Genomic DNA, 26,708 nt, shown 5'->3' with positions numbered 1-26,708 from the left:
TTTAAAACACAGAGGTAGAAAGAATATTATAATGGACCCCGTATGCCTTTCTCCTAGCATCAATAATGATCAGTTTGTGGTCTTGCTTCGCCTAGACCCCCACCTCCAGTCCCCAGCCCTGGATTATTTTGAAGCAAATCCCTGACAGTCTCTTATTTCATAGTAAGTATTTCTGTACACATCTCTGAAAGTAAAGACTCTTTTTTTTTCTTTTGGTACTGTAATATCATCATACTTTAAGAACGTCTCTGGTATAATTGAATACTTAATATCTAGTCAGTGTTCAAAGTTATCTGTTTTCCTTATTATTTTTCTTTTCAATTTGTTTGTGTCAGGATTCAAATAAGGGCCATACATTGCAGTTGGTTGACATGCCTCTTCAGTCCCTTTCAATCTGTAGGCTTACCTTCCACTGTCTTTCCTAGCAATTTTTTTTTTTTTTTTTTTTTTTGCCAAACCAGACTATTTATTCTGCAATGGTTACCATAGCCTGCGTTTTGCTGATTATATCCCATGGAGTTAAATGTTAAGTGTTCCTCTGTTTAACATATTCCTCTAGACACCGTATTCCTCGTAGATCTATCTAGAGGCTGGGTCAAATTCTGTTTCCATATTTTGTCAAGAATATTCTAATGAGGGGCGCCTGGGTGGCTTGGTCGGTTGAACATCTGCCTTCGGCTCCGGTCATGAGATCCATGGTCTGGGATTGACCCCCAAGTTGGGCTCCCTGCTCAGCGGGGAGCCTGCTTCTCCCTCTCCCACTCTCCCCCTGCTTGTGCGTGCTCGCTCTCTCTCTCAAGAAAAAAAAAAAAAAAGTCCTGTAATGAGTGTGTTGTGTACTCCCATCAGGAGGCTTTAAATTAACATGTGTGTGTGTGTGTGTGTGTGTGAGAGAGAGAGAGAGAGAGAGAGAGAGAGAGAGATGTTGATATGTTCACAGTCAATGGCTATTGTTTTTGCCTAAGTCCACCAATTTATTATGGGTTCCAGAGTCTTATTTCATTTCAGTCATTTCTTCATTTATCACCTAGAATACTTCTATAAAGAGAAACTCCCGCTAGTCAGCTCTTTGGTTATCCCGAGGTACAGTTGGCTCCATTAGCCAGCTAAGGAATAATATTCTCCGAAGGTAACTACTGGGAGACAGAGATGCAGAAATCGAGGGTGGAGGACGAAGAAGTATGCGATTCCTTAAGAATTCATGAATTGAAAAATATCAGTGTTTCAATCCATTGCATTTATTCTTACTGGTACTAAAATTGTCTCATCTTCGGCCAGGTGGAGCCCCTCCATATTGGCTCCTGAATTTTCTTTTATATGATTCAGCTTCTTTGACGGCTTCCCTGCTTTCTATATATTAAGGCAGTCTAGGCTAGTGGTTCTCAAAGTGTGATCTGAGGCTGCCTGGGCGTTTCTGAGACCCTATGAAGGGGTCTGTGAAGCCAGAAACACTTTTCATAATAGTACTAAGGTATTATTTACCTCTTTTACTTTCATTTTCTCACGTGTGTGTAGTTGAATTTTCTAGAGACCACGTGTTTCCACGTGAGAATATGTGTGTGTTTTGTGTTTTCTAGAATTTTCTAAGATAAGCTCTTTGGAGTCTTCAATAATTTTGTTTTTAAAGATTTTATCTATTTATTTGTTTGAGAGAGGAAGAGAGAGAGAGAGCAAGAGTGAGAGCATGCACACGAGCGGGGGGCGGGGGGGGGGGCCGGGAAGGGGGACCGGCAGACTTGGAGCTGAGCACAGACCCCAACTTGGGGCTCCATCCCGTGACCCTGAAATCACGACTGGAGCCTAAATCAAGAGTCAGCTGCCCAACCGACTGAGCCATTCAGGCACCCCTGGAGTCTTCAATAATTTTAAGAATATAAAGGGGTCCTAAGACCAGAAAACTTGAGAATTGACCTAGGATCATCTTTTACATTTCTTACCACAGACATGGAATCACTGGTGACCTTATAAATTAGCTTCTTTCTTTTTTTTTTTTTTTTCAGTTTTCTTTTTATGTGCAAGTGGTCTGCTCCCAAGTCTCACAGCTAATAAATAGCAAAACCAGAATTTGAATCTGTTTGTGCAGTATTTTCCCCCCATAAAATAGAATCACTGATGTCCAAAAATTTATGATTAATTAAAGCTTGGAAGCTGTAAACACTGCCTGCTATGCTAGACATGTACATTTTAGGGGCCACCAAGTAAAATTAGCAGTTCTTTCCTCAAATGGAATGGCCCTCTGAAAGGGAACAACAGATGTAGAGGCAGGATGAGTGGTTGCTATCGCCCCATGGTATAATGAAAAACAATGCACTGAGTATGTTGTTTTTCTGGTCACAGTAGGGAAATTTAAGACGCAGCAGTAACTCATTAGAGTGTTAACTTCTGAAGATTCCGGCCATCCGGAGAAAAGCCTGCATGGCATGTGGAATTCAACGGCTCATGCATTTCTCATTTATTTCTGAACCCAAGATCCAAATGACTGCTTGGCTATGTAGCATAGAAATGCTTTTCTTCATCTTGTAGTTAGTGAACCAAATCCTGCAAGAAAGTATCCTGCAGTTTCTGGAGCTGCATAACAGTGCCTTAAGCCTGGGACGCTCATCTTCCCCTCACTGAATAGTATACAAGTATCTAAAAGACGGCTACTTAAAACCACTGGATTTCACGGTTCTCGGGTCCTCAGGGAAATCTTTATTTTGTTTCACTCTGTGGACCTGAACTTGGGAACTCGTCTTCTGTTTACCATTTCCAAGAAGTGTAGCTTCTCTTCCATAATGAACACCAGTAACTCCTTTCCCAGGCACAGGGAAGAGTTTCCATCGTAAGAAAAGGACATGTGTGGGGCGCCTGGGTGGCACAGCGGTTAAGCATCTGCCTTCGGCTCAGGGCGTGATCCCGGCATTATGGGATCGAGCCCCACATCAGGCTCCTCCGCTATGAGCCTGCTTCTTCCTCTCCCACTCCCCCTGCTTGTGTTCCCTCTCTCGCTGGCTGTCTCTCTCTCTGTCAACTAAATAAATTAAAAAAAAAAAAAAAGAAAAAGAAAAGGACATGTGCTTTCAAACCTGAAAAAGCTCTCAGCTGGCCTTGGTTCTCTGAAGGTAGCAGCCATACATCGTGGGCTTGAGTATTTACACACGTGAGAGGCACCTGGCAGCCTCAGGTGCCATCGGGAAAAGTGTCATCATACAGGAAGCTTGGCTCAGAGCCCACATCACCATTCAGGTGCTTCCTAACTACCTTGTGGTTCAGTGTGGGAATGAGGCAAAGAATATGCCAAGGGTTTCAGAGCTCCTAGGAAAATACAGGTTTCCTTGTCGGAGTAGATATTAAATACTACAGAAGTTTTTGTGTTTATGAGCAAATTCATTTTTCACTGGAGCCTTGTTATTTTTCTCAGCATTAAATATGTCACAGTGAACTAATTTAAATATCTGCTTTAGGTGACCTGTTGCATTTAGATTTATGTACTTGGAAAGTCAGACGGATGCCTGGGCTTTTCTAGCAAGTCGTCTTGACTTAGCTGAAGATAGCTTTAGAATACGTGGAAGTCAGTATGCGGTGGAACAGTCGTCTGTCATGGGGATAGCATTACAATTGGTCATGTCAGAATTTTATTTTCTTTTGTATTTGTCACTGACCACATTGCAAACAATTTTTTTTTCTTTTGGTTCGTGTTCACTAAACAGACTGATCTCCATCTGGAAAGCATGCAGTGTATAATGATGTGAGCCTCGAACTTATAGCTGGGGAATGCCAGGAACTTGGGGTTCTGGTGTCACTGGGGAAAATGACTCCACCTCTGTGTGCCTTGGTTTCCTGTTTAGAAAGTTCTGCTGTTCACAGGGCCCTGAAGTACTAGAAGGAAAGGTGCTTTGCGTGTGGAGTTTTCCATAAAGTGCAGTCCTAACTAAAAGGCTGGGCTAAAGGTAGGTGAATGCTTTATAAAACATGTTTTACATATATATGAACTATTTATTAGTTTATGTCTCACTTACTTACTTAGGTGTGAAGTAGCCCCAGGCATTCTGAATTCTGATTTAAATTTAGGTTTTATCCATTTAATTGCCTTCTTTCTCTTAAGGGCAAAGAATATAAAGGCTTGGGAAGTAGAAACTGGAATTGATTTTAATTGCCTGAACAGATTTACTAGAGAAAAAGTTTTATTGACGTGAAAATGAAGGCCACGTTATTTCTGTTCTTCCTCTGTATCTAATAACAGGCAATTTTGGAGTAGTCTGTAAATCTCTTAAAAGTCTACGCGAGGGTATCCATCACGAAGTGAGCCATGACTTAACAACTCTTGGTGACAATTGCCATGGATAAAAATCTCTATGGTGAGAACTGACAATTCCAGGAATACATTTGGAGGTGGAATCAATTATACAGATGATTCCCGAAAGGATATGAGGCTATTTCAGAATATCTCAGAGACTCTGAAGACCTCCTCCCAGCTTTGCCAAATCTCAGTGAGCCACTGCTGGGAGCGGTTGTGTTTTGTACCTTTCAGGTGTTTTAGAATTCATACCCAGCTGAAGTTAGGCTGATGTGGAGATTAGGAATAGCCTGTCAGAATAGCATTTCTCTTTGGAGAGTGCCACTCTTTCTAGAAAAGATAAATAATGGCATTGCATGATCTGCAGCTCAAACGGTAGCACTCACTGTTGCTGAATTTAGGACTGTGTCATGTACAAATTTCTGGTATTTTTCTTTGGTTCTAAATGCAAGGGGTGTGTGTGTGTGTGTGTGTGTGTGTGTGATGTCATTTTGCCTAAAGAGGCTACCTATGAGTGCTTTGGGGCCCAGTAACAAACCAGTGGGACTGGAAAATGTGCACTGCTTAGCTGAGGGTCAGAGCCGAGTTCGAGTGACTTCTCAAAGAACAAGTGATGCTGTGGCCATGCCCTGTTCCACAGTTGGTGGGGGTGGACTTGGGTTTCTGCTTCACCAAGGGAGGAGAGCTCTTCTCTGCATTTGATTATGCCACATGATACTGTGGAACCTGACATTTGGGAGCGTAAGTCTGGGAAAGAAATATGTTTTGATCATTTATTATATTGTTTTGTGTAATTTGTATGATTCTTCTCTCTTTTACTTTGAGAGGCAAAGTGGGAAAATGGAAAAACAAAGAACCCACATGGTCTGCAAATGAGATTGAGAGAAAAATATCTCTAGGAAATCAAATTAGATCTGGAAATGTATGTTTCAGTTTTAGAACTTCAAATATTGAAACCCAGGGATCAAGAATTCTCCACTTATGGAACAACGTTGAAATTTTATTTTTTCATTGCTGCCTGGCTTAACTTGACATGTTGTAAAATTTTATAGGTGCGTGAAGTTATTCTGAAGTCAAAACAAGTTAACTAGAAATGATCTTAGCTATCATCCAGCCCATCCTTAGTATGTTGCTGCTGAATCCCATAAGTTGCCATGAAAGTTCTTAGTCTCAGAATTTCCCATGCCCAGCACTGGCTTTAATGTGTGATACATACTGGCTGGCTCGTGCACTAACTGGAATAGTACTTACTAAAAATAAACCAAAAAACCTTGAAACAAACCTTTTGGCCAGTGTACATTTGCAGAAAGTCTTCAGGCAAAGGTTGAAAAGTATGGTGGAAAGTGTCAGAACAGCTCTTCTTTTTAGGATTTAAGAACTTACCATTCTTCCATGAGTTGTTAAATCCTAATGTCTACTATTCTAAAAACTTCTGATGTGTAAAATGTTCTGTATGTATAAAAACTTTTTTTTAAAGATTTTATTTGTCAGAGAGAGAGAGAGAGCACAAGCACAGGCAGCAGGGAGAGAAGCAGGCTCCCCACTGAGCAAGGAGCCTGATGGGGGGCTCCATCCCAGGACCTGGGATCATGACCTGCGCTGAAGGCAGATGCTTAACCAACTGAGCCACGCAGGCATCCCGTATAAAAACTTTTGATGTGTAATATATCTTTTGTTACACATTCTCAAGGCTGGGAGTATCTTTTACCATTTGAGAGTTTGAGATTCAACAGAAGTTTGAGAGTCAACAGAAGAATGAATGGGTAGGATCATTATTGCCATTTAGAGACTGTTCTCCATATGAAAAAATTAAATAAAACATGGATTTTAAAGTTCCATCAAGGGCCACCTGGGTGGCTCAGTCCTTTGAGCTCCGGCCTTTGGCTTGGGTCGTGGTCTTGCAGTCCCGGGATTAAGCCCTGCGTTGGGCTCCCTGCTTGGCAGGGAGTCTGTCTCTTCCTCTGCACCTCCCCCTGGTCCTGTTCAGTTCTCTCTCTTTCTCTGTCTCTCAAATAAGTAAATAAAAAATAAATAAATAAATAAATAAAGTTCCATCAAGTAGTAGCTTAGCAAATTAATAACATTTCAGTGATTTCTTTTGGCTTTCCATTTACTTGTATTAACATCTTTCAATAGAATTTTAAAGACTTCTTTATTATTATATTAATTACATATGTATTAATATATAATATATAGTCATATACTATATTATATAGTATAATAAATGTGGCTTGTGAGATCTCTTTTTGAGATATTCTATTTCAAAAGAATTTTAACTTGAACCATTTTTTTTTCCTTTTTAAATGAACTATGACTATTTCCCGTGGGTAGAGCTGGGTCCAGGGTCCGATCATTTTGTTCATGTGGCACTCTCGCAGATTTGTTCTGAAACAGAAGGAATTTCCCATCCCTCTGTCTGGTTCCATGGGCAAGACTCTGGAGTGGTTCTTGCCTGGTGAATGGCTGCCATAAGTGAGTCCAATCCCGAAGATTCCTTTCTTTATTTGGGGACTTAAGATGGCATGACTACTACTTGAGTTTCTAGAACCCCTGCTCTATGACATAAAAAGTGGCTCGTCAAGGAGACCTCTTTTTGAGATGTTCTCACTATTTAAAAAGAATGTGACTATTCTGAAGCATTGTAGGGATAATTTATTTTGTAGCGAAAATCTTCATGTTTAGAGAAAAGAATCCAAATATCTCCATATTTCATGCATTCCCTCCACAGGTGTCTCCTGAGCACTTCTCATGTAGCAGGCAGTGTTCGGGGTAGGGAACAGCGTGCCCTCACAGAGCTTCCAGTGGAGGAGACAGGCACATATCCCCATCAGGTGGGGATATGAGCTGTGAAGGAAATCAAAACAGGGATGGGAGGGAGGAAGAATGCCAAGGGGTGAGGGACCCATATGAGGACCAAGGGTGTTGTGCTACTTACGGTGACTGACGGGACCCACAGGTATGAAATAGCACAGTTCTTTACACATTGTGGCTGATTGTGCTGTCGTAACCCCAGCCAGCATTGTTGCTGTCACAACTGGATTGCATTTACCCACACCTGTTAGCAAGGGTGTGTATAGAATGAGTCAGACAGCTGGGTGTCCTTAGGAGGACACATGCGGAGGATGTATTAATGACAAATGAAAACATAAAATGACTATATTCATTCAGCAAATGTTTATGGAATGATTGTATGTACAAGGGGTTGTGGAGGACAGCAAGGTAATGGACCTTTCCAGAAGAGCATATAATCCAGCGCTCTTGTGTGTGGTAGGTCCTTTGTCAACGGTTTGACATTTGAAGTGAACTGTGAAAGGTCCACAATGTGCTGCTTTTCCCTTTGCCAAGGTGTGGTGTTTAGTGGGGTCTTCTGGGAGGCGGGTGTGCTGTACTAACCTGGGAGTGCGGTAGCCAAGTTCACAGTGCCCACGTTCCAGCAGAGTGTAGTTTCCATGCGCTGCTTAACGTGTAAAATGCCGTCGGAGCGAAATATGCTTTCCTTGGGAAGGATCGCTCCCCGAAGGAAGCCAGTTTCAGGTGCTGGTGATGAAAGGGTGGCGTATGATGTGATGCTTCTTAGGCAGAAAATGGAGTCAGTTAGGGTCTCAAGGAAAGACTTAGCATTTTCCAGCCTTTATGTGGGAATTCATATGCTGTACTAGCATTTGTCAGCTTGGACACGAACCCAGTACGTGTGCACTATTTGGGTGAATCCTGGTAAGGGCCCTAATGGAAGTGTGGACAGAGGAGAACTTACTTCCTTTGTCTGGGGGGGACTGTCTTGGAGGAACCTAAGCAAAGCTTTTTCAGGAGCTATATCATCTGGGCCTTAATATGAGGTTATTCCCTTTCCTTCAGAAATGAAGCGTCCGTCGTCTTTGTGTGAAGGTCCTGGGTATTTATTATATAGATGGGATCAAAAGTTTACTGTGTAAAAATATATATACTCCTCTGTGTGTGTATATACTACACACAGACACACACACACACACACACACACGTGTGTATACATATATATACACCTATGCATGTATATATAGCAAGGGAAAGCTTAGAGGAGGAAGGAAAAGCCACAAAATACAGTGGCAGAGGCTGTTGGCTCCCCACCAGAATCCATGGTTTCTTCTTCCTGAGCCCACAGCAAGAATACATCTTCCAGCCTCCCTTGCTCGTAGGTGCAGCCATGTGACTGAGTTCTAGCCAACAGTAGGACCATGACGCAGACGGCTGAGCCCATCAGCCTCAATCCATGTTTCGGCGTGAGGAAGAGGAACACCTCATCCTTTCCCCCAAGTTCTGAAGTGTTTGAGCCATTATACATTTTTGGGTCTCTCTGAGCAGTGAGTTGTCTTCCCTAACTAATACCAGCACTACGCGTGGTAAATGAGAGAAGCAAAGACTACAGTTCCAGTGCCTTAGTCCTATTTCACTGGGGATACCGGAAACAGTTGTTTCCACCTGAGTGGCAGAATCCACACTCTTGGACGGTGGTGGTTATTGGGCTTGTAGGTTGCTGCTGTGAGTTTATTACTGCACCCACAGTTTATTGCTTACAGATATCTGTGCTCCTTTCTATACCCCCAACAGCTGAGGGCAGAGTCCAGGGAGTATAAGCTAATCCTTGATTTTTCTTCCTCTCTTCTTCTCCTCAGATATTTTAGTGCCTGCCTTGTACTAGGTGCTACGAGGAGGACCTAGAAAGGAAAGAAACATGAACTGTAACCTCAAAGAGCTAACAACTCTAGTTGACCAGACTGTTTCAAATGGGACTGTCAGGGCACCTGGGTGGCTCAGTTGGTGAAGCGTCTGCCTTTGGCTGATCCTGGGATCGAGCCCTGCATTGAGCTCCCTGCTCAGCGGGGAGCCTGCTTCTCCCTCTCCCTCTGCCTGCTGCTCCCCATGCTTGTGCTTTCTCTCTTACTCTCTCTTTCTCTCAAAATAAATAAATAAAATCTTTTTTAAAATACGAATTATTGTTTAAAACAACAACAACAAAAATGGAACTGTCAGCTGAGGTAACAAAAAACCCGAATCAAATAGCTTAAACAATAAGCGATTTTTTTTAAGAGCTGAGAAGTACATAGGCTGTAGGTGCTGTGTCTCTATAATTCATAATCCAGTAGGATTTACCCCTGAAATTTATTTTAGGTAGGCAGCCACAGAAGTCCAGGGTGCAGTCCTACCTAGTATTGCCTTCCCTCTCCTCATGTCTGTACTTCTAATATGGAACATTTAGCACGTGTTGCTGTTGTCCAGAGCAAGTTGCCTGGATGCCTTTTCCCCCTTGAATTTCCAGTCAGCTCTGCCCACGGTGGAAGAGTTGTCAAAGTAGTTACTTTACTGAGTGTTACGAATGGTAGGTAGTGAGATGAGGGAATTAGTGCATGTAACCTGAGAAAATCTTGTTCACTGTATTTTAGTTTCAGCAGATTACATGGCTCACTTCATTTGGCCTATCGCTGCATTTCAAGTTGGAATTTGAAGATCAGCCGTGTGCTTCTTTAGCTCATTGCCGATCTCCCTCTTCAATTTGCTCTATTATTCCCATTTGTCCTTGTTACTGCTGGCTTGTCCTTGTTACTGTCTTCTGAGATGGTACGCTCCTTAGAGGTAGGCACCACACTTAGTTATCTTTGTATTCTCTCCCCAAGTCCCTTACCCAAGAGCATAGTGCAGGGCTTTATATATTATATATGTCTCATTAGATGTTTGACGAATTGATTACTTAAATTTCTTACACTGGAGGAGCTGCTGGAGCTAGTTTCATGCTTGGTGAATAGCTCTTTGCATGGCTAACGTCACTTCCTGCTGCCATTGTGTTGCTCTTAATTCTTGTGATGTTTCGTCTTGTTTAGCTTTGTGACACTGGCCTGGCCTTGGCCAGTAGCAGAAGTCACCTAGCATGAGGTTGAAGAGGGAAAGTGTTGGCATGGTAAATGGTTGTTGTGTGAGTATAGTAGGGTGTGTCTTGACCTGGTCCAAAAAGTACTTGTAGGAGTCATGTCTGGTGGATGATACGGAGCCACATTCCTGTGATTTCTTGGCAACAGAGTCATCTCCTGTGCTACTGTATTGCTCAATTTAATAAAAGAACAACAGATTAATCTTTTTCTGCCTGGTAGCTAGATTTGTATCTTAGGTCTTATTTGACTCACTGAAGGTTCCGGAAAATTCTTTGAAAAGAGGCTCATATGCATCTGTGATTAGGCTTATTTCTTTTAGTAAAATTACAGCTGAAATCTTTCCCTTGGGGATTTGTTATATTCCATCATAAAAGCATAGGTTAATAGTGGTAACAGAACAGAAAGGTGACTTAATGGGATTTAGGACACTGAAGGCTAGGAAAGAAGATATTTTATGGGAAGAGTGCTCCACTCTTCTTTGTGATTACAGGCATATCTAGTCCCTTGAGCAACTGTGGGATTATATCAGTGTTTTCCTTCATTTTTAGAGTTAACAACTGGTCTTTCCTTCCCCATCATCTGAGAGGTGACTTTGAAAGCAGCTGGCCAGAACTTCCCTCCGATCTTGCTCTTCTCACTTCTTTTGTCAGTTTATGAATCTTTTGCCAAACGTCAGTGAAAGAGAAGATCATCTTCACATCTTTTACTGGCCTTTACACTTAAGAATCTATGATATGAACATTTCAGTGCTGACTTGTTACTTAACTTTGACTGCCTTTGTGAAGATAAGGGAACTGTTGTTTCTTTAACAGGACTTAGAAAACTGGAAGAACTCAACTGTAGAGATTTCCTTGTCATCAATTAACTTTAAGAAATTTTAAGTATTTTTGTAAAGATTTTATTTATTTATTTGAGAGGCAGAGAGAGAGAGAGAGAGAGAGAGAGAGAGAGGGATAGTGAAAGAGTACCAGCGGGGAGGAGAGGGAGAAGCAGGCTCCCCACTGAGCAGGGAGCCTGGTGCAGGGCTTGATCCCAGGACCCTGAGATCATGACCTGAGCCAACCAAAGGCAGATGCTTAACCGACTGAGCCACGCAGGCACCCCCAAATTTTTAAGTATTTATGTTGGAAATATGGAGCTGGTAATCTTCTCCCAAAATAGTCTATGATGATTAACAGTGAAGAAGTTAAATTTTTCTGCATCTCAGTTCCCTGGACTAAATTACATTATAGTGGCCTAAAAGTATTGGTCCAGTTTCATCTGCTTACAGGATATAGTTTTAGAGAATATCCTCACTAAGTGTCAGTATTTTGGGTTACAAGAAAAGCAACTAGTTTGTAATGTGAATAGTTTACTGCTCTTTGTGACCTTGACTGGTGGTGTGAGCCCACCTTTCAGGGTGGCTTTAATGATACTCTTGCAAGTGGTAGCCTGGGAAAATAGCTAAGTGACTCTACATGTACATTTTAGACCCAAGACCTAGCAGAAGGTGTGTCTTCGAATAGGGAATAATGATGAATAAGTTCAAGAAGATGACTCATTGTGAAAGATACTACTACCTTTTGCCTAAGTTATAGTCACTATGGTGGAAAAGGACATAAATCATTCTAAAGGCCTACTTCTCATTTCCTGTCAACTGATATAGCATGTCCCACATTGAACAAAAAATTACCAGGTATGCCAAAAGGCAAGAAAAAGCACAGTCTCGAGAAACAAAGTAACAAGCAAAAACCAGACTCTGGTATAACAGAGATGTTAAAATTATCAGACAAGGAATTTAAAAGAACTATGTTAAGGGCTCTAGTGGAAAAAGTGGAAAACCTGCAAGAACAGATGGGCAATTTTAACAGACAGGTTGGAACTCTGAGAATCAAAAGAAAATGCTAGAAATCGAAAGCATAGTAAGAGAAATGAAGGATGCCTTTAATGGACTCATAAATAGACTTGACACTGCCAAAGAAAGAATCACTGAACTTGAAGATCAATCGATAGGAACTTTCCAAACTGAAATGCAAAGAGAAAAAAATAATTAGAACATCCAAAATCTGTGGGACAATATACAAAGTTGTAGCATATGTGCAGTTGGAATGCCAGAAGGAGACGAGAGAAAGGAAAAGAAATATTTGAAGTAATAATGGTTGAAACCTTTGCAAAACTAATGACAGACACCAAACCACAGATCCAGGAGGCTTAGAGAGGAATACCTGAGGGTTTTTTCTCCCCTGGCACCAAATGTGTGATTCACCCCGCCCTCCCCCCCCACCCCACAACACACACACACCAATTCTCTAGTTCTCTGATACCAACTGGGTGTCCAATAATTGAATTCAATTCTGACACCAGTTCCTGGTGTTAGCTTAGACCCCACAGGTTAAAGTCTCAGTCCCAAAAGACTGTCTCCACTTCAGATGGCAGCCACAGGTAGGGTGCTCAGGCCACCCACATTTCTGCCCAGCCAACTACATATTTGGAGGATCCCATGTCCCTTCCCCCCTAGGTTGTATAATTTTCTGGAACAATTCACAGAACTCAGGAAAGAAAGTACTTTACTTATAATTACTAGTTTATTATAAAGGATACAACTCAGGATTGACAAAATGAAAGAGATGTACAGTGCAGAGTGTGCTGATGGGTCAGGGGCACCTAGCACAAAGCTTCCGTGCCCTTTCCAGGAGTGCCACCCTCCTAACACATCCACCTGCTCACCAAGCTGGAAGTTTTCTGAATCATTATTTAGGCGTTTTTATGGAGGTTTCATTACATAGGCATGATTGGCTAAATCATTGGCCATTGGTGATTCAACTCGGTCTCTAACCTTTCTCATCCCTGGCGGTAAGGGGGTAGAGTCCTGAAAGTTCCAATCTTTTGATCATGCCTTGGTCTTTCTGGCAACCACCCCAAATCCTGAACCTCTCTAGGGGTCCACGAGAGTCACCTCATTAGCATAAGCTCAGGTATTGTTGAAAGGGGCTTGTTACAAATAACAAGACACTCCCATCATTCAGGAAATTCCAAGAGTTTTTGGAGTTCTGTGCTAGGAACCAGGACAGAGATGAAATATATATTTCCCATTTTACCACAGTACTCCTCCCCACTCCCCAAGCACCATTAGGCATATCTTATTCATACTGCAGAAAACCAAAGAAGAAGAAAACCACAAGGGAAGTCAGAAGACAAAAAGAACACCTTACCTGTAGAGGAACAAGTAAAATAATTGTAGTGGCTTGCTCATCAGAAACCATTCAGGCAAGAAGAAAATGGCATGGAATCCTTAGTTTATTGAAGGAAAAGAACTTTTTCATTAGTACCAACAATATTTATTGAGTATCTGTGCTGTCATCTGGGATATAAAAAAGATTAAAACATGAATGCTGCCCCGAAGGAACTCACAAGTGGACTAAGAAAGAAACTGATGAGTTGTACAAGATACGGGATTTAGTGGTAAGAATAAAATGTTATAGGAATCCAAAGGGATTAGATAGGACTCACAGGTAGAGTGCTCAAAGGAGGTGACATGTTTAAAAAATTCTTTTTAAGATTATTTATTTATCTGAGAGAGAGAGAGAGAGCACAAGTGGGAGGGGCACAGAGAGGGAGAGAGAATCTCCAGCAGACTCCACACTGAGTGCAGAGCCCCAACGTGGGGCTTTAACTCAGGACCATGAGGTCACAGTGCAAACCAAAACCAAGAGTCAGACACTCAACCAACTGCACCACCCAGGTGCCCAAGAGGTGACATTTTTAGATTAGACAGAATGCCTTCTTCCTCCACTCCCTACCACTACCCAACAGAACTTCAGTTTAATAACAGCAGATTGTAGCTAAAAGACTTGAAAGACACAGTCTCCCAGGAGCAGTAGCTAGGAGAGCCCAAAGCTGAGGGGAGACAAAAACAGTACACTAGAGGAATTTGAAGCCTCTGGTACAGCTGGTACAACAAATCATAAACACAGCCCAACTCCTAGCAGAGAGAACACTGTTCTGTGATTAGATCTGTGTAGATAACAGTGACTTAGGTGTTAGGACCAACATGCTAATATGTTAGCATGTTTTAGGTACAAGTTACAAATGTTTTCCTGCTTATTAATCTCTGGGGACATCACCAGATAAGCCTGATATAATTTCTTTAAAGTTTTGTAGAATATACTTATAATTTTTTTTTAAAACATCTGGATGGGTTAGGCCCTGGCAGTTTATGGTCCGTGATTTGGTAACTATCAGGGAAGGATGTGAAGCCAGAGGCAGAGGCTCTTTTTCCATCTTGTAACAACAGACTATTTGAATGTCTGTCTCTCTACATCTGCCTTTGAGGATTAGATTCTTCCCACCAAGGACTTCAGTGATGAATGGCCTGGGTAGAATGCAAGAAGACTTAAGGTCCCTGTCTTAAAGTAAGTTACCAACAACATATGAGATGAATAAGGGTTCATCTAAGGACCTAATCTAATAAAATAAGTTATCTAATAAAACCTAATAAAATAAGTTATTCAACAACATATGAGATGAATAAGGATTCATCGAATAAGGATAAGAATAAAGGACATTCTGATTGTATGATTTTAGGAATTATTAACTATGGAGATAACCAAGCTGCTGTTCATATAATATGTGACTTAAAGGGGTGTGTGTTCACAGTGTAAGAACATGGAACATTTAGAACAGGTTGAAAGCTTTTTTTTTTTTCCCCACAGGCAGTAATATTTTTGCCAGTTCTTGAAAGTGGCCAGAGATGAGATTCTTATCTCTTGAATATTGAAGACCATCATTTTAAGATTATTCTTTGAATTTTTAGATATGGTAACATAATACTACTCCAAAATGGTTTTCTACTAAAAAACAGAAACAAACTCTTTGAGGTCAGGGCCTGGATCTTAGCAATATTTACTTTCTCATTATCTGCCATGCCTGTGGCAGATGTTTATTAAGTTCGAATTGTTCGGCACAATTTTGTCAGTCCTGACAGCCCGGAGTAGCCAAGCGTTGTCTATTCGTAGAGTTCTGTCACGAGGTCATGGTCTCTACCCAACTGGTTGTTATTCTTCACTAACATCCAATGTGATTGAAAGAGCTTTTGTTTTTCTTAGGTTAGCTAGAGCTGAGAGATTTTTACAGCCATCAAGAAGCAATTTTGCCTTTATTCCCAATATTCCTGCAACCTTTAGATCAACCAGTAAAAAAAACCACTTAAGAGCTCACTTCTCATCTCCAGCTCATGCATAAGAACATATTATTTTGACATTATTGGAAGAAATTCATTTTTGCTTTAAAGAGCCTCCCCCACTTCCTTGACAACCTTATATGAGATGATCAACCTCATTAATAACGTATGAAATGCACATTTTAATAACATGCCATTTTTCACTTATCAGATTGGCAAAGACTACTAAGACTGATAACACCCAATATTGGACAGGAAAAAGGTAATCTCATACACTCAGGGTGGAGGATTAATTACCATTTGTACGATACCATGGAAGGGTATTGCATATACCTATCAGCATTCTAAATATGTGTCAGTTTCCAGCAAGTCCTTCATAAGTATTTGCACTGATGCACAATGGATGTCTGTTGTATTTTTTTTTTAACCACTGAAAATTTGGAAAGAGTGAGACTATCCATTAATAGGACAGTGGTCAAATACGACATTTGTATAAAGAAAGAACACATTCCATTAAACATTTTTTTCAGGCCAAAAAGAAGAAGCTGCAGTACTTACAACATCTCAACTTAATTGAAATTAATTATTTTTTCTTTGTGTGAATTATATATTCATAGGAAGAAGTCTAGAATGTACAACATGCTATTAATAGTTATCTCCAAAGGGTGGGTTTATAGGAGCCTTTTATTTTCAACTCTGTGCATTTTTAGGTTGCTTTTGTAATTAAAAGAATTATAACTATTTAAAAATATTTGTGTAGTGCTTCCTAGGCATGGTACATTCCACTCTGGATTGGGGATACAAAGATGCATCATAATGAGATTTGATACTGATCTCAAGGAGTTAATGGCCTAGTCAGTGAACACAGGAAAACAAATACATCCCATAGAATCTTGTGGGTACTCTGATAGGAGCTGCAAAATATTCAGTAGGATGAAGGGTTAGTTTGATTGGGTGGGAAAGGAAGAATTGGGTATGGAAGGGAGGAAGAAAGCAGCCATAGAGGGGGTTTGAGCTGAATTGTGAAAGCTTTGCTATTCGATCTGGAATTTGAGAGGTGAGTAGATGGCAGACAGAACAAGGGAGAGTAAAGGTGTGGATGACAGTGTCAGGTGTGCATTTGGGAAGTACCAGGAGGTGTACTGGCTGCAGTTGGTGAGCAACTGGAGAGGTGAGTGTTGTTATGGGGGAGGGGGTGAGAACCATGCAGATGGACAAGAGAGGATAGGATTCCGGCCTGTGAGTCCGGACGTTGCTCCTTCCTGCTTCCGCCCCAGAGATGCTGTGCGAGTTTAGATAAAGTCACTTCCGCTCTCTGGGCCTCAGTTTCCTAATCTGCTCATTGAGAGTGTTGGACTAGATCAGTGACCTCTGGTGCTTTTATTCTTTCCTCTTTTTCTTTAGAAATAGAACCTTTTAGTCGAAGAGATTCTGTTTTACATTAGGAGCAAATGCAGTAGATAAAAGCGGAGCTGTGAGCTATTGTAGTTGGCAGGTGGGAAGTAATGATGAGGCTCCCCCCTGTGCGTCCTCAGAGAGGCTTCCTTGGAGGGGTCAGGGGGAGCGCTAGCAGAAAACCCTGGCCAAGCAGAACACGAGAGCCCTTTCACATCTGAAGAATCTACAACTGTGTCACTAGGCTCTTGTGAAGTCCCTGCTTCCTTCCCCCTTAGATTGTTGCCATCTTGGCCTAATTTCTTCTTACCCCTGGTTCGGCTGCACGTCCGTGTTCGGTGTCCTTTCTCATCAGACCTCAAGTGCTTCTCTCCTCCATGCCCATCTTCTTACCATTTTTCTTCGCTCGTAGCTCTGATTCCTTATTGATTTTTTTTTTCCAATCTTCTTTAATTTGTGTGAACAGGCTGGCCTTTTCAGGACACAGTGGAAATTATAATAGGTAACACTGAACGCCCACCATGGGTGCTGTTGTAAACATTGCATAAATTATCTCATTTCATCCTCAGGACAGGTGTTAATTATGAGGCAGGAGTTAATGTCAATATTATTTTATTATGTTTATAATATAATGATCTTAAATCATTATATTATTTTACGGGTGAGAAGACCAAGGCAGGCACAAAGAGGCAAATCATGTGATAAGGTCAAAGAGAAACCGTCGTCAGAACTGTGACTCAGGCACAGGCAAGCTGGCTTCAGACCACTACCACTTCATCATGGCCTGAACTTTCTTACTTTGTACTTTGACATTTTAGCTGTCTGTTCTCAGAAAGGGTATATCCCCGTTCATTCAGGTGTCTTTGCGTGCTCTGGGGCTGTCTCTGCTCCCTTTCTCTCCCCGTGCCCTGCCCTTCCTTCCCTTTTTTGCTAAGAGGGAAGTGATGCCAAGAACGAGACAGTTAAGATTTAACTGAAACTCACAAGAGAAGGGATCTGGGGACTCTTGTTTTAAATGGATTTCTTGGGATGTGACCGGGGAAATGCAGCTGAGAGATTCAGGTAGAGCAAGGCCATTTAGGCTGACAGTTGCACGTTTACCAAGGAATTCGGTGTGAGTCAGGAAGGCAGGGTGAGAAAGGGGCAGGGCCAGGCATTTGATCCATTGTCAAAGTCAAGAGATGGAATGTTGTTCCCATTTTTTATCGTTGACTTTCCTACCCTGAAAAGCTGAAGCACTTTAGAGCATGATTTCTTCTTTTGTGTTGCTCTGCTGTTTTCACCGCATGCCAGGGTAGGCCTGATATAATCACCTGAAAGTAAATAAGGACAAATCTGTGCCTATGCCATCATTGACTTGCGCTAAGTATGTTGTTGTTACCAGGAGATCAAGGAAAAAGAAGTAAATGATTAACCAAATTTCTAAGGACTAAAACCTTTGGACTGCAAAATGTTGCTATGTTTACTCAGCAGAAAACAAGTCTGCTCACTGGCCTAGAAGCATTAAAAAACATTAACCTAGAAGCTTTTGGCCAATGTGTGACATATTTCATCATAAATAAATTTCAAGTATTGAAGATATGTTTTAAGAATTAAAATTCATATAGATGTGGTACTGTGACCCACAAAGTTACAAAACTGTAGGAAAACTTAGCTATTTCTCTATTTGGAGTGGGAGAAGAATGGGTTCCAAATATGGAAACACATCTCTAATTTATATGATCAATATAAAGATTTCCGCCTCATCGAAGCACTTTCATTTCTACTTACTGTGTTCTGAAAGTCAAGTTCAGATTTATAACATACTTGGTTTAAAGCAGTTTCTAAAATCTGGTGTGTGTGAGATTTTTGAAAGGAAAGCAATATAGTAAGTTTATTGGGATCTCAGTATATATTTTATTTTAGAACAGATATTGGAAGCAGGCTAGGCCTTCTAAAAGGGGAGAATATGAGCTGATAAACATCCAGGGGAGTTTAGTTGCTCTAAGTTAGCTTTATCTAGGTGGTTGGCTTATGGATAAATCTCAAAGATAGAAGTTTTATTCCCAGGAAGCTTATTTTCCAAGAGCTATTTGAGAATTTGGATATCCCTCAAAGAAAAATAAATCTTTTTATCTATTTTGTTAGGGAGTCCATGGAAGTTCAGGAAAAAATTTTCTGTAAAATTTCTACAGTGCCAGAAATTGGGTCTAATGGCCCAGTACAAAATTCTGTCTTAAGGGAGCGTTTCCAGATCTCCTTAGTGGGAATTAATCTGTACTTTCTCATTCGTGGATTCACGCATTCATTCAACAGACGATTATTGAACACCTACTATGTGAGATTACAACTGCGAACAAGTTAAACATAGTGCTCGTCTTCCCAGTAATCATGGTTTTGTGGGGAATACAGAGTAAGTACTCAGAGTTAATAGCGGCATCATTACTGCCCTACCGGCTGCAGGCAGATCTGGGCAGACTTTTTAGAGAAAATGCTTTCTAAGCTAAGCAGAAGTTAACTAGGTGAACAGAGAAGATTAGGGACACGATATACAAAACTGGAGAACGAGCCTCCAGAAGGGAGTGGAAGAGGCACAGCGGTTCTCAAACGGAAAGGAGTTCAGAAGGGGTGGAGCTTGGAGCATGAGGGAGGGAGGAAGTAGTGGTCAGACGGAAGCTGGAGAGAGCAATAGTGGTTCTAGAGCCCTGAGACCCTCATCACACCCACTCTTCTGATGGCAGTAGTGAGCCATTGAGGTGATGGCAGGTGTTCTATAAAACTCACAGTGGTTACTACATACAAAGTGTACTGGAGGGAGGCATGAAGCTCATTGTCGTCCAAGGTCAAAGGGGTAAGCGACCCAATCCCAGAATACCATTTTTAGGGTTTATCTCCTGGGAAGTGAGTTCTGTCTCAGTCAGGGTCCAGTCAGAAAATAGACACAATGCTAATATTTCAAATTGGACACACAGGGTTTTAGGGGGCCGAGTGATAGTGGAAGCAGAGGTAACCTAGAGATTAGTGACTTCAGGAAGCAGCTGCCATCCTAGGACTGGGGAAAGCAAAAGAGAATGAGTGTGGTTAACTAAACCCAGAAGCTCAGAGTGGAGCCCACCACAGAACTGCTAAGGGGGTGCTTGGGCCTCTGGGGAGGGATTGCCTTATGGCTGGTGTTCCAGTCAGCAGGAGGAGTTCGTGGCTAGTACACAGAATGCTAAAAGCATGGGGAACTGGAGCTATCTGCTGCTGTGGAGTCCAAAAGGAGCTGGAAAACAGGAAGAGAGTTCCTCCTTCCCACTTCTGCCTTCCAGTCTCCTGCTGGTGGCTCCCACTGGCAGAATTTAACAAGAAGCCAGTTGCAAGGGAGTCTGGGACATGTGGTTTGCAGACTTCTAGCTCCAGCATCACAGAGCAGAATACCAAAGGGTGGGCTTGGGCTGAGAGGCAGCTGGTAAGTCATCTGCCCTAGGCATTTCAGGAAAGGAGCTCTAGCTCCATCCACTGTAGGAAGTGGACTGGAGGGGGGCCGTCCCGGGTCCCTGTTGATCAATTCACACATTGCTATCCAGACAGAGGTGATGGCAGCCTGCCTTAGGACCAGGACAAGAGAGAAAGAGAAGTAGGTAGATGCGGAGAGATTTAGAACCTCGAATTGAACAGAATTTGGGGAGGGAAGAGGGGATAGATCAGAGGAAATAAGGAGGGGGAGGAGTTAAGGAAGAAGCTTGCATCTCTGACACGGGTGGATGGTGGTACCCTTTACCAAGATAGGAACGTGGGACTGAAACTGTTTAGGGGAAGATGATCTATTCGGTTTGGGGCTGGTTGAGTCTGAGGTGCCTGTGGCTCATCCAGGTGGAAATTGACTGCAGATACCTGGTCAGAAGATGTAGACATGGTATGTCTTCAGCCTACAGGTGGTGCTTGAAGTTTAGGAGGCCAATGCCTTATCCATTAGGTGACTGGGGCGGTACTTGAAGTTTAGGAATGAATGAAGTTACCAGGGGAAACTATACAGTGGGGAGAAAGGAGCGCATCAGGCAGAACCCAAAGGAATAACCACATTGTAGGAAAGAACAAAGTAGTGGAGAAGTTTGTGAAGGGGACAGGAAGATGGTGGCAGAAGCTGGAAGAAAGAGTGCATTAGGATTCCCTCTGATGTGCTAAGCACAGCGATGAAGCCGTGCGCACGTGGTACAAAAGGGGAACACCTAACACAGCCGGGAGAGAAGCATCGGGTGGAAGAGGAACCATAGTGGGGGGAGGCCACCTGGTGCCTGGGCGCCATTGTGCCACTTGGGAGCTGGGAGTGGATGTAGGGGACGTGCAGCAAGGTGGGGGCGGTCCTCCAGCTTTCCAGTCAGAAGTCCTGTGCGAGGAGGGGGGCCCTGGAGGCTGTGCAGTCATGGAGAAAAGGCACTTCTGAGAGATCTACTCGTCTGTTACCGAAGTTTGTCTTCTAGACATTCTTTTTTTTTTTTTTCTAGATGACATATTTAGTGTGGTTCGATTTTGTGGGAATCATAACCTTGAATGGGTTGATTTTCCCCTTACATAAAGTACAGAAGTCATCTTGTATTAATATGTCTTTTGACTGGATTTGTCTTGCCTTTAGGGGCAATAAAAGCTCAGTGAGCCGAGCGTCTAGCACAGGGAAGGAAATTTCTCTGTTTATTTAAACCCCTGAACTTGCTGTCATTTTACCATCGGCGCCCCTCACAAACGTCGAATTACACATTGACATTGATCTGGCTGTGCTCTCCCAATGACCTGTGGGAACAAACAGGTTTGGGCAGCTGTTAGGCCTAAGATCTGAATCACGAAAGCGAGACACACACTTGCCGATTTTATTTGTTTGCCAGTGTTCATTGCTTTCAGTTTTTTCGTTAACAAGTTACAACAACTCATTTCATGTAGGGAAAATAGGAGTTTTTCATAACCCTGCATAGGAACTGGAAATGGGTGAGCCCAGGCACCTCTGGATGTTTCCTTTCTCCTCTCTCACTATATCTGCACCGTCCTTTCCTCAATCTACAGATCTGTTTTCTCTAACTTTTGCTTCTGTGTGATTTGTCTTCTCCTCTCAGCCTCTCTCTGTATCATGACTGGCACTTAAAGCTTCAGCTCCCATTGCTGTTTGGGGCATTAGCTCAGTTTCCTTTCATGATCTGGTCAAGGGGCCTCCCCTGTTCTACCCAGCTTGGACTGGGGATATGTACCCATGTAGTTCACAAAAGCCAGAGATTGGCTAGCTCCCCTCAGAAGTATAAAATGAGAAGCAAGGAATCCTGAGTTGTGACCTCTCCAGTACATTCCTTCTGTGCCTGGTCCATAACCCATTTCCTACACACAATACCAAAGATTCTCTCTTCTAATGCAATCTGTTCCTCGTACGTAAAACCACACATTCACTTACTCTTTCCCCAACAGGAAATATCCCAAAGTCATTGCCGCTACACTGAGAAGCAGTCAAGGGGCCACTTCAAAAGCATCATCCAATCTGAATCCACAATTCTCAGTGATGTCCATTTCAACTCAAGTCCTCTCACGAGCAGTCTAGCCACTCCACAACCCGTGGTCTACATATTACACGCAACACTGACATAGCCTGTGTACGGTGGTGGACGCTCTTAATGTCAGGTTTTAAAAAAGGGGAGAAGAAATTTCCATCTCTTAGTCTAACTGTAAGAAAGACACATCATACATTGGTCACTGGCTCAGCCTATACTCTGTCTGGTTGAATAGAGCCCACATCTGGTGATGGGTGGCCTCCTTGCTGGCATTCGAGGCCAGATGCTTAGAAATTATAAGGTTTATTGGAGGAGCCCTGACTCCTAAACCCTCGGCTTGTCTCCTCTCCTCTTTTACCATGAAATGAGTTCCTTGATCTTTTTTTTTTTAAAGATTTTATTTATTTATTTATTTGACAGAGAGAGACAGCCAGAGAGAGAGGGAACATAAGCAGGGGGAGTGGGAGAAGAAGAAGCAGGCTCCTAGCGGAAGAGCCTGATGTGGGGCTCGATCCCAGAACGCCGGGATCACGCCCTGAGCCGAAGGCAGACGCTTAACCGCTGTGCCACCCAGGCGCCCCGAGTTCCTTGATCTTAAACAACTATTCTCGAGTTGTCTGTTGGGTATAGCTTCTGTTTTCTTCCTGTGCCTTTCCTTGTTAAAATCTGGTTACGGAGGGGTTTTTGTTTGGTTTGTTGTTGTTATTGTTGTTTTTATGAACCCTTCAGTAGTTAATGATGTGAAATAGAACAGAAATATCAGCACAGTGGATGCATCTCAAACCAGAATCGTTTTGGATTTTTTTTCCTTCAGCCCTTGTTAAGAATTTAGAGCATTCTAATTTTGTAATAGAGTAGGTATCTGTGGGGCTTGGATTCTGTAATCAAGCTTGTTTATTTCTGAGCTTGCTTTCTTGGCTAATTTCCATGTGGTTTCTAAGTTAATTGCATAGGGGGAAAAAACCCCAAAATTTCGTTTTCTGCACTGTATTGACATGACTTTAGCATTTGCATTTAATCATTTGCACTTCTTCTATCTCAGTAAGTACCGTGAGCTGTCTTTATGTTTACATACCATTGAGAACTAGAAGATAAGTTAGGAGTAGAATTAGAATAGAGGAAATCAGCATAGTCATTTCTTAAATAGCTAAGCATCAAGGAGTGCCGCAGCCATCAACCAACACCATCTAATTCAAACTAAGGCATTGAAGTGTTGGGTTTTTTGGTTTTGTTTTGTTTTTTTTTTTTAACATATGTTATTTATCTAGTCTTAATTTAGCCGGTAAAAGTTCCTGATTCCCAACCCTGCCCTCGTTCTCTTCAGGGTGTCCCAGCTTTTGCTAGATTGGGTTGAGCTTACCCAATGAGAAACCGTTCCATTAGCCATCACATTGATAGAACTATCCAGAACCATGTGTCCTTAAGAGAGCAGTGGTCATTGAGAGCCACGTGGAGGTCCAGAGCTGCTTCCAGCACAGTCTCCTGACCATGCCCGCCCTGCTGTAGCTCCATGTAGGGTGATTATGTTGAGTTCTAGCACAGACTTGGAACACGGTAGAGAGTCAATGAGATGCCTGGTAGAAAGGATGAAAACATATATAGGTGATGTTTCAGCCTTCATGTTCTGTGGAACACTGATTCTTGAAGGTTATATGTAGACATTAAACAGGACATCAAGGAAAGAAAACTACTAGGCTGGTGTTTTAAGAACACCAAAAGAAGGGGTGTCTGGGTGGCTCAGTTGGTTGAGCGTCTGCCTTTTGCTCAGATCATGATCCCAAGGTCCTGGGATCGAGCCCTGTGTCAGGCTCCCTGCTGAGCAGGGAGTCTGCTTCTCCCTCTCCCTTTGCCACATCCTCTGCTGTGCTCTGTCTCTCAAATAAATAAATAAATAAAATCTTTTTTAAAAAATACCAAAAGAGGAGATGAATATGCGTCTTTGCTCTCATGTTCCATTTTCTTAGGGTAAGTTCTTAGGAGTAGAATTGCTATTGTGCCAATTTCCAGAACTTTTGATAAGTTTAACTGCAGTGGCCTCCAGAAGGCTATTCCAGTTGACTGTACATGAGACGGGTCCAGTCCCCACCCTCCACGTCTCACCTTATTTGTACTTGTGTCTCCAAAGCCTGCTCGGTGGCACTTTCTCGGAGCAGTTGGCTTGGCAGGGGTCAAGGTGTGTGTGTGAGAATACAAAGTGTTCATTAAAACTTCCAAGATGTCTATGTGATAAAAATATTTGGCTTGTTTTTATTTTGATGCCCTTGGTTTAATTTCCCAAAATTTGTGTGACAATTTCTCCATCTCTGTTTCACTCTCCATTTGAACAATACCTTTTTTTTTTAAAAGGCGTTCCTCCTTCTTTATACATTTTTTACAACTTTCCCAAGCATGCTAATAAATTTAGTATCTACACCAGATTCTTTATAGTCAATAGTCAATTATAGTCAAAGTTATAGTCAATAACCAGACAAGAATAGATTAGTGGACAGGCCAGATAGAAGAAAAGACAGGGGCATTTTGGATGAAGGTCAGTTGACATTATTAAGTCTTAGTTTGCACAAAAGCTTTGGGAGAAGGGAGAACTGATAAATTTGGGGATGGGTTGTAGAGATGGTGACAGTTGAGGGGGTGCCAGATCCTCCCAATTTTCACAAGAACCTGGAAAGTTGTTTTACATAAGGTATATAAGTGTTAAATGTGCATGGGCCAAGAAAACTCACTTGTGCAAACTACCCATTTGACCTCAAGTCGAGCCACGTCTACTTCCGTTAACAGGTGAGGGGTTGAACATTTTAAAAGTGGTTTTTCTTTCATCTCCCACGTCCCTGCCCTCCAACCATGGACACTTGAGGAGTTTATATTTGTCTGAGACACCTTTTTCCTGTGCCAGTTTCCCTGTGGCCGCTTCTTTCTTTTTTCCCATGCTTGTACCCAGGGTTTCCTCTTGATGCTCACGGGTGTGTAGGGTCTGCACAGAAATGTGTCCCTGCAGTCTCCTCTGCGCTCACCTCGGGTCAGTGTGTGTGTCTCCCCGCTGCAGCGCTCCGGGCCGTAGCCCTTGTGCCGGTCACAGGCAGAAGCCGAGGCGTATGTTCTGGGTCATTCACTCAGAGCCAATAGCTTCTGTGGCTTTCCATGGCGGTGGATCTCCCTGTGTAATCCGTGCAGGCAGACCTAATTAAATTCTTTAATTACATTTCGAGGGTAGGCTTAACAGAGTTAAGTATCTTCTGATCACCAGCGTCTGAAGGATTAAAGTGCCTGCCTGTTCTGCGGCTTTACACTCCTCATTTAGTCTGGTGGCTGGCTGTGTCCCTTGTCTCTCTTCTTGACTCTTGTTACCTTGAATGTATTTAATTTGCCTATAATCTCCATCTCTTGCACAGATCCCGGGTCATAGTCATTACTCAGCAACTGTGTGTTGAATGAAGGACAGTACTGTCACCTGTGATGATACAGAACAGTATGTGCCAAACAGAAACATTTGTCAGAGCCAGATAAACATCCTCTTAGAAGCTTGGCAGAGCTTTGGCTCCACGTTATTTGACTTCCTTGTCTGATGGTTGGTGGTGAATGGTAGTGACTACTCTTCTTTACCCCTTTGCTTAATCGCTGAACCCCCAGGACCTGTCTGAATTGATTTTCTTTTCAGCTGGTGCATTGATCTGTTTCCTTGTTGGTTGTCCTTGCCCACCAGAATGGAAGCTCTGTGAGGGGAAGGATTATGTTGATCCTGTTCCGTGTCTGGGACCATGCTGCAAATTGAGTGAGGGAGCCTGTGTCTTATCCCAGCTCTTTGTGTCTTGTCTTTTCTTGCTCTTGCTTTTTTTTTTTTTTTAAGTATACACAGTTCCTCATCTCCCTTGGGTGACAACACTCCCATCTACATTGGGGCAGATGTAAATTGGCTCTGTCATCATTTTCCTCCTTAAACTGGCAGGCAGTTCCATATGGCAAGAGGGGCACAGTGGACGCAGGACAGGATTGCAGGAGGAAAACCGCTCTCTTTCCTGGCCAAGTCCAGCAGAGTCATCAAGGCTCCCTTCTCTGAGCCTTGCTCTCTTTACCTGTCGAGGAGAGATAGCACCTCCTATCACCCTCACAAGGTGGGAAGGTACCATCTGAGGAAAGTTTTGTAGAACGCACTGGGATGTGCGTATGCATGCTTGTCTGCCTTTCGAGGACCAGGACACCTCAGGTGGGAGCAGGCCGACCAGGGAGCTGATTTCCTAACCTCCTCCTTCAACACAACAGTCTTATGAAGTGGGTGATGCTATCCCATTTTAAAGATGAAGATAATGAGGGGTGCCTGGGTGGCTCAGTCAGTTAAGCATCTGACTCTTGGTTTCAGCTCAAGTAGTGACTTCAGGGTCCTGAGATCGAGCCCAGTGTCGGGCTCTGTGCTCAGCATGGAGTCTGCTTGAGATTCTCTCCCTCTCCCTCTCCCACTCATGCTTTCTCTCTCTCTCTCTCTCTCTCTCTCTCTCTCT

The 26,708-nt window shown here is 42.6% G+C and overlaps 1 protein-coding gene across 3 annotated transcripts in view; it reads left to right on the top strand.

Annotated features, from left to right (window-relative positions):
• Nucleotides 1-26,708, top strand: part of STXBP6 (syntaxin binding protein 6) — a 238,478-nt gene that overhangs the window by 31,635 nt on the left and 180,135 nt on the right. Inside the window, exons 1-3 of one of the 3 annotated variants that reach the window (XM_087858963.1) lie at nucleotides 18,064-18,129; nucleotides 19,010-19,121; nucleotides 25,195-25,220. The exons of the other annotated variants lie outside the window; for them this stretch is intronic. Coding sequence (XP_087715089.1) covers nucleotides 18,073-18,129; nucleotides 19,010-19,121; nucleotides 25,195-25,220 — 195 coding nt within the window. The 5' untranslated portion in view covers nucleotides 18,064-18,072. Of the gene's footprint in view, nucleotides 1-18,063; nucleotides 18,130-19,009; nucleotides 19,122-25,194; nucleotides 25,221-26,708 lie in introns of those variants that run through there. 3 annotated transcript variants of the gene reach the window in all.

The sequence above is a fragment of the Ursus americanus genome, chromosome 35, assembly GCF_024610735.1.
Source record: "Ursus americanus isolate L20-20 chromosome 35, mUrsAme1.1.p, whole genome shotgun sequence".
NCBI classification, from domain to species: domain Eukaryota; kingdom Metazoa; phylum Chordata; class Mammalia; order Carnivora; family Ursidae; genus Ursus; species Ursus americanus.
The sequence above is the reverse complement of the archived record's forward strand: the minus strand, read 5'-3'. Positions and strand labels throughout refer to the sequence as shown.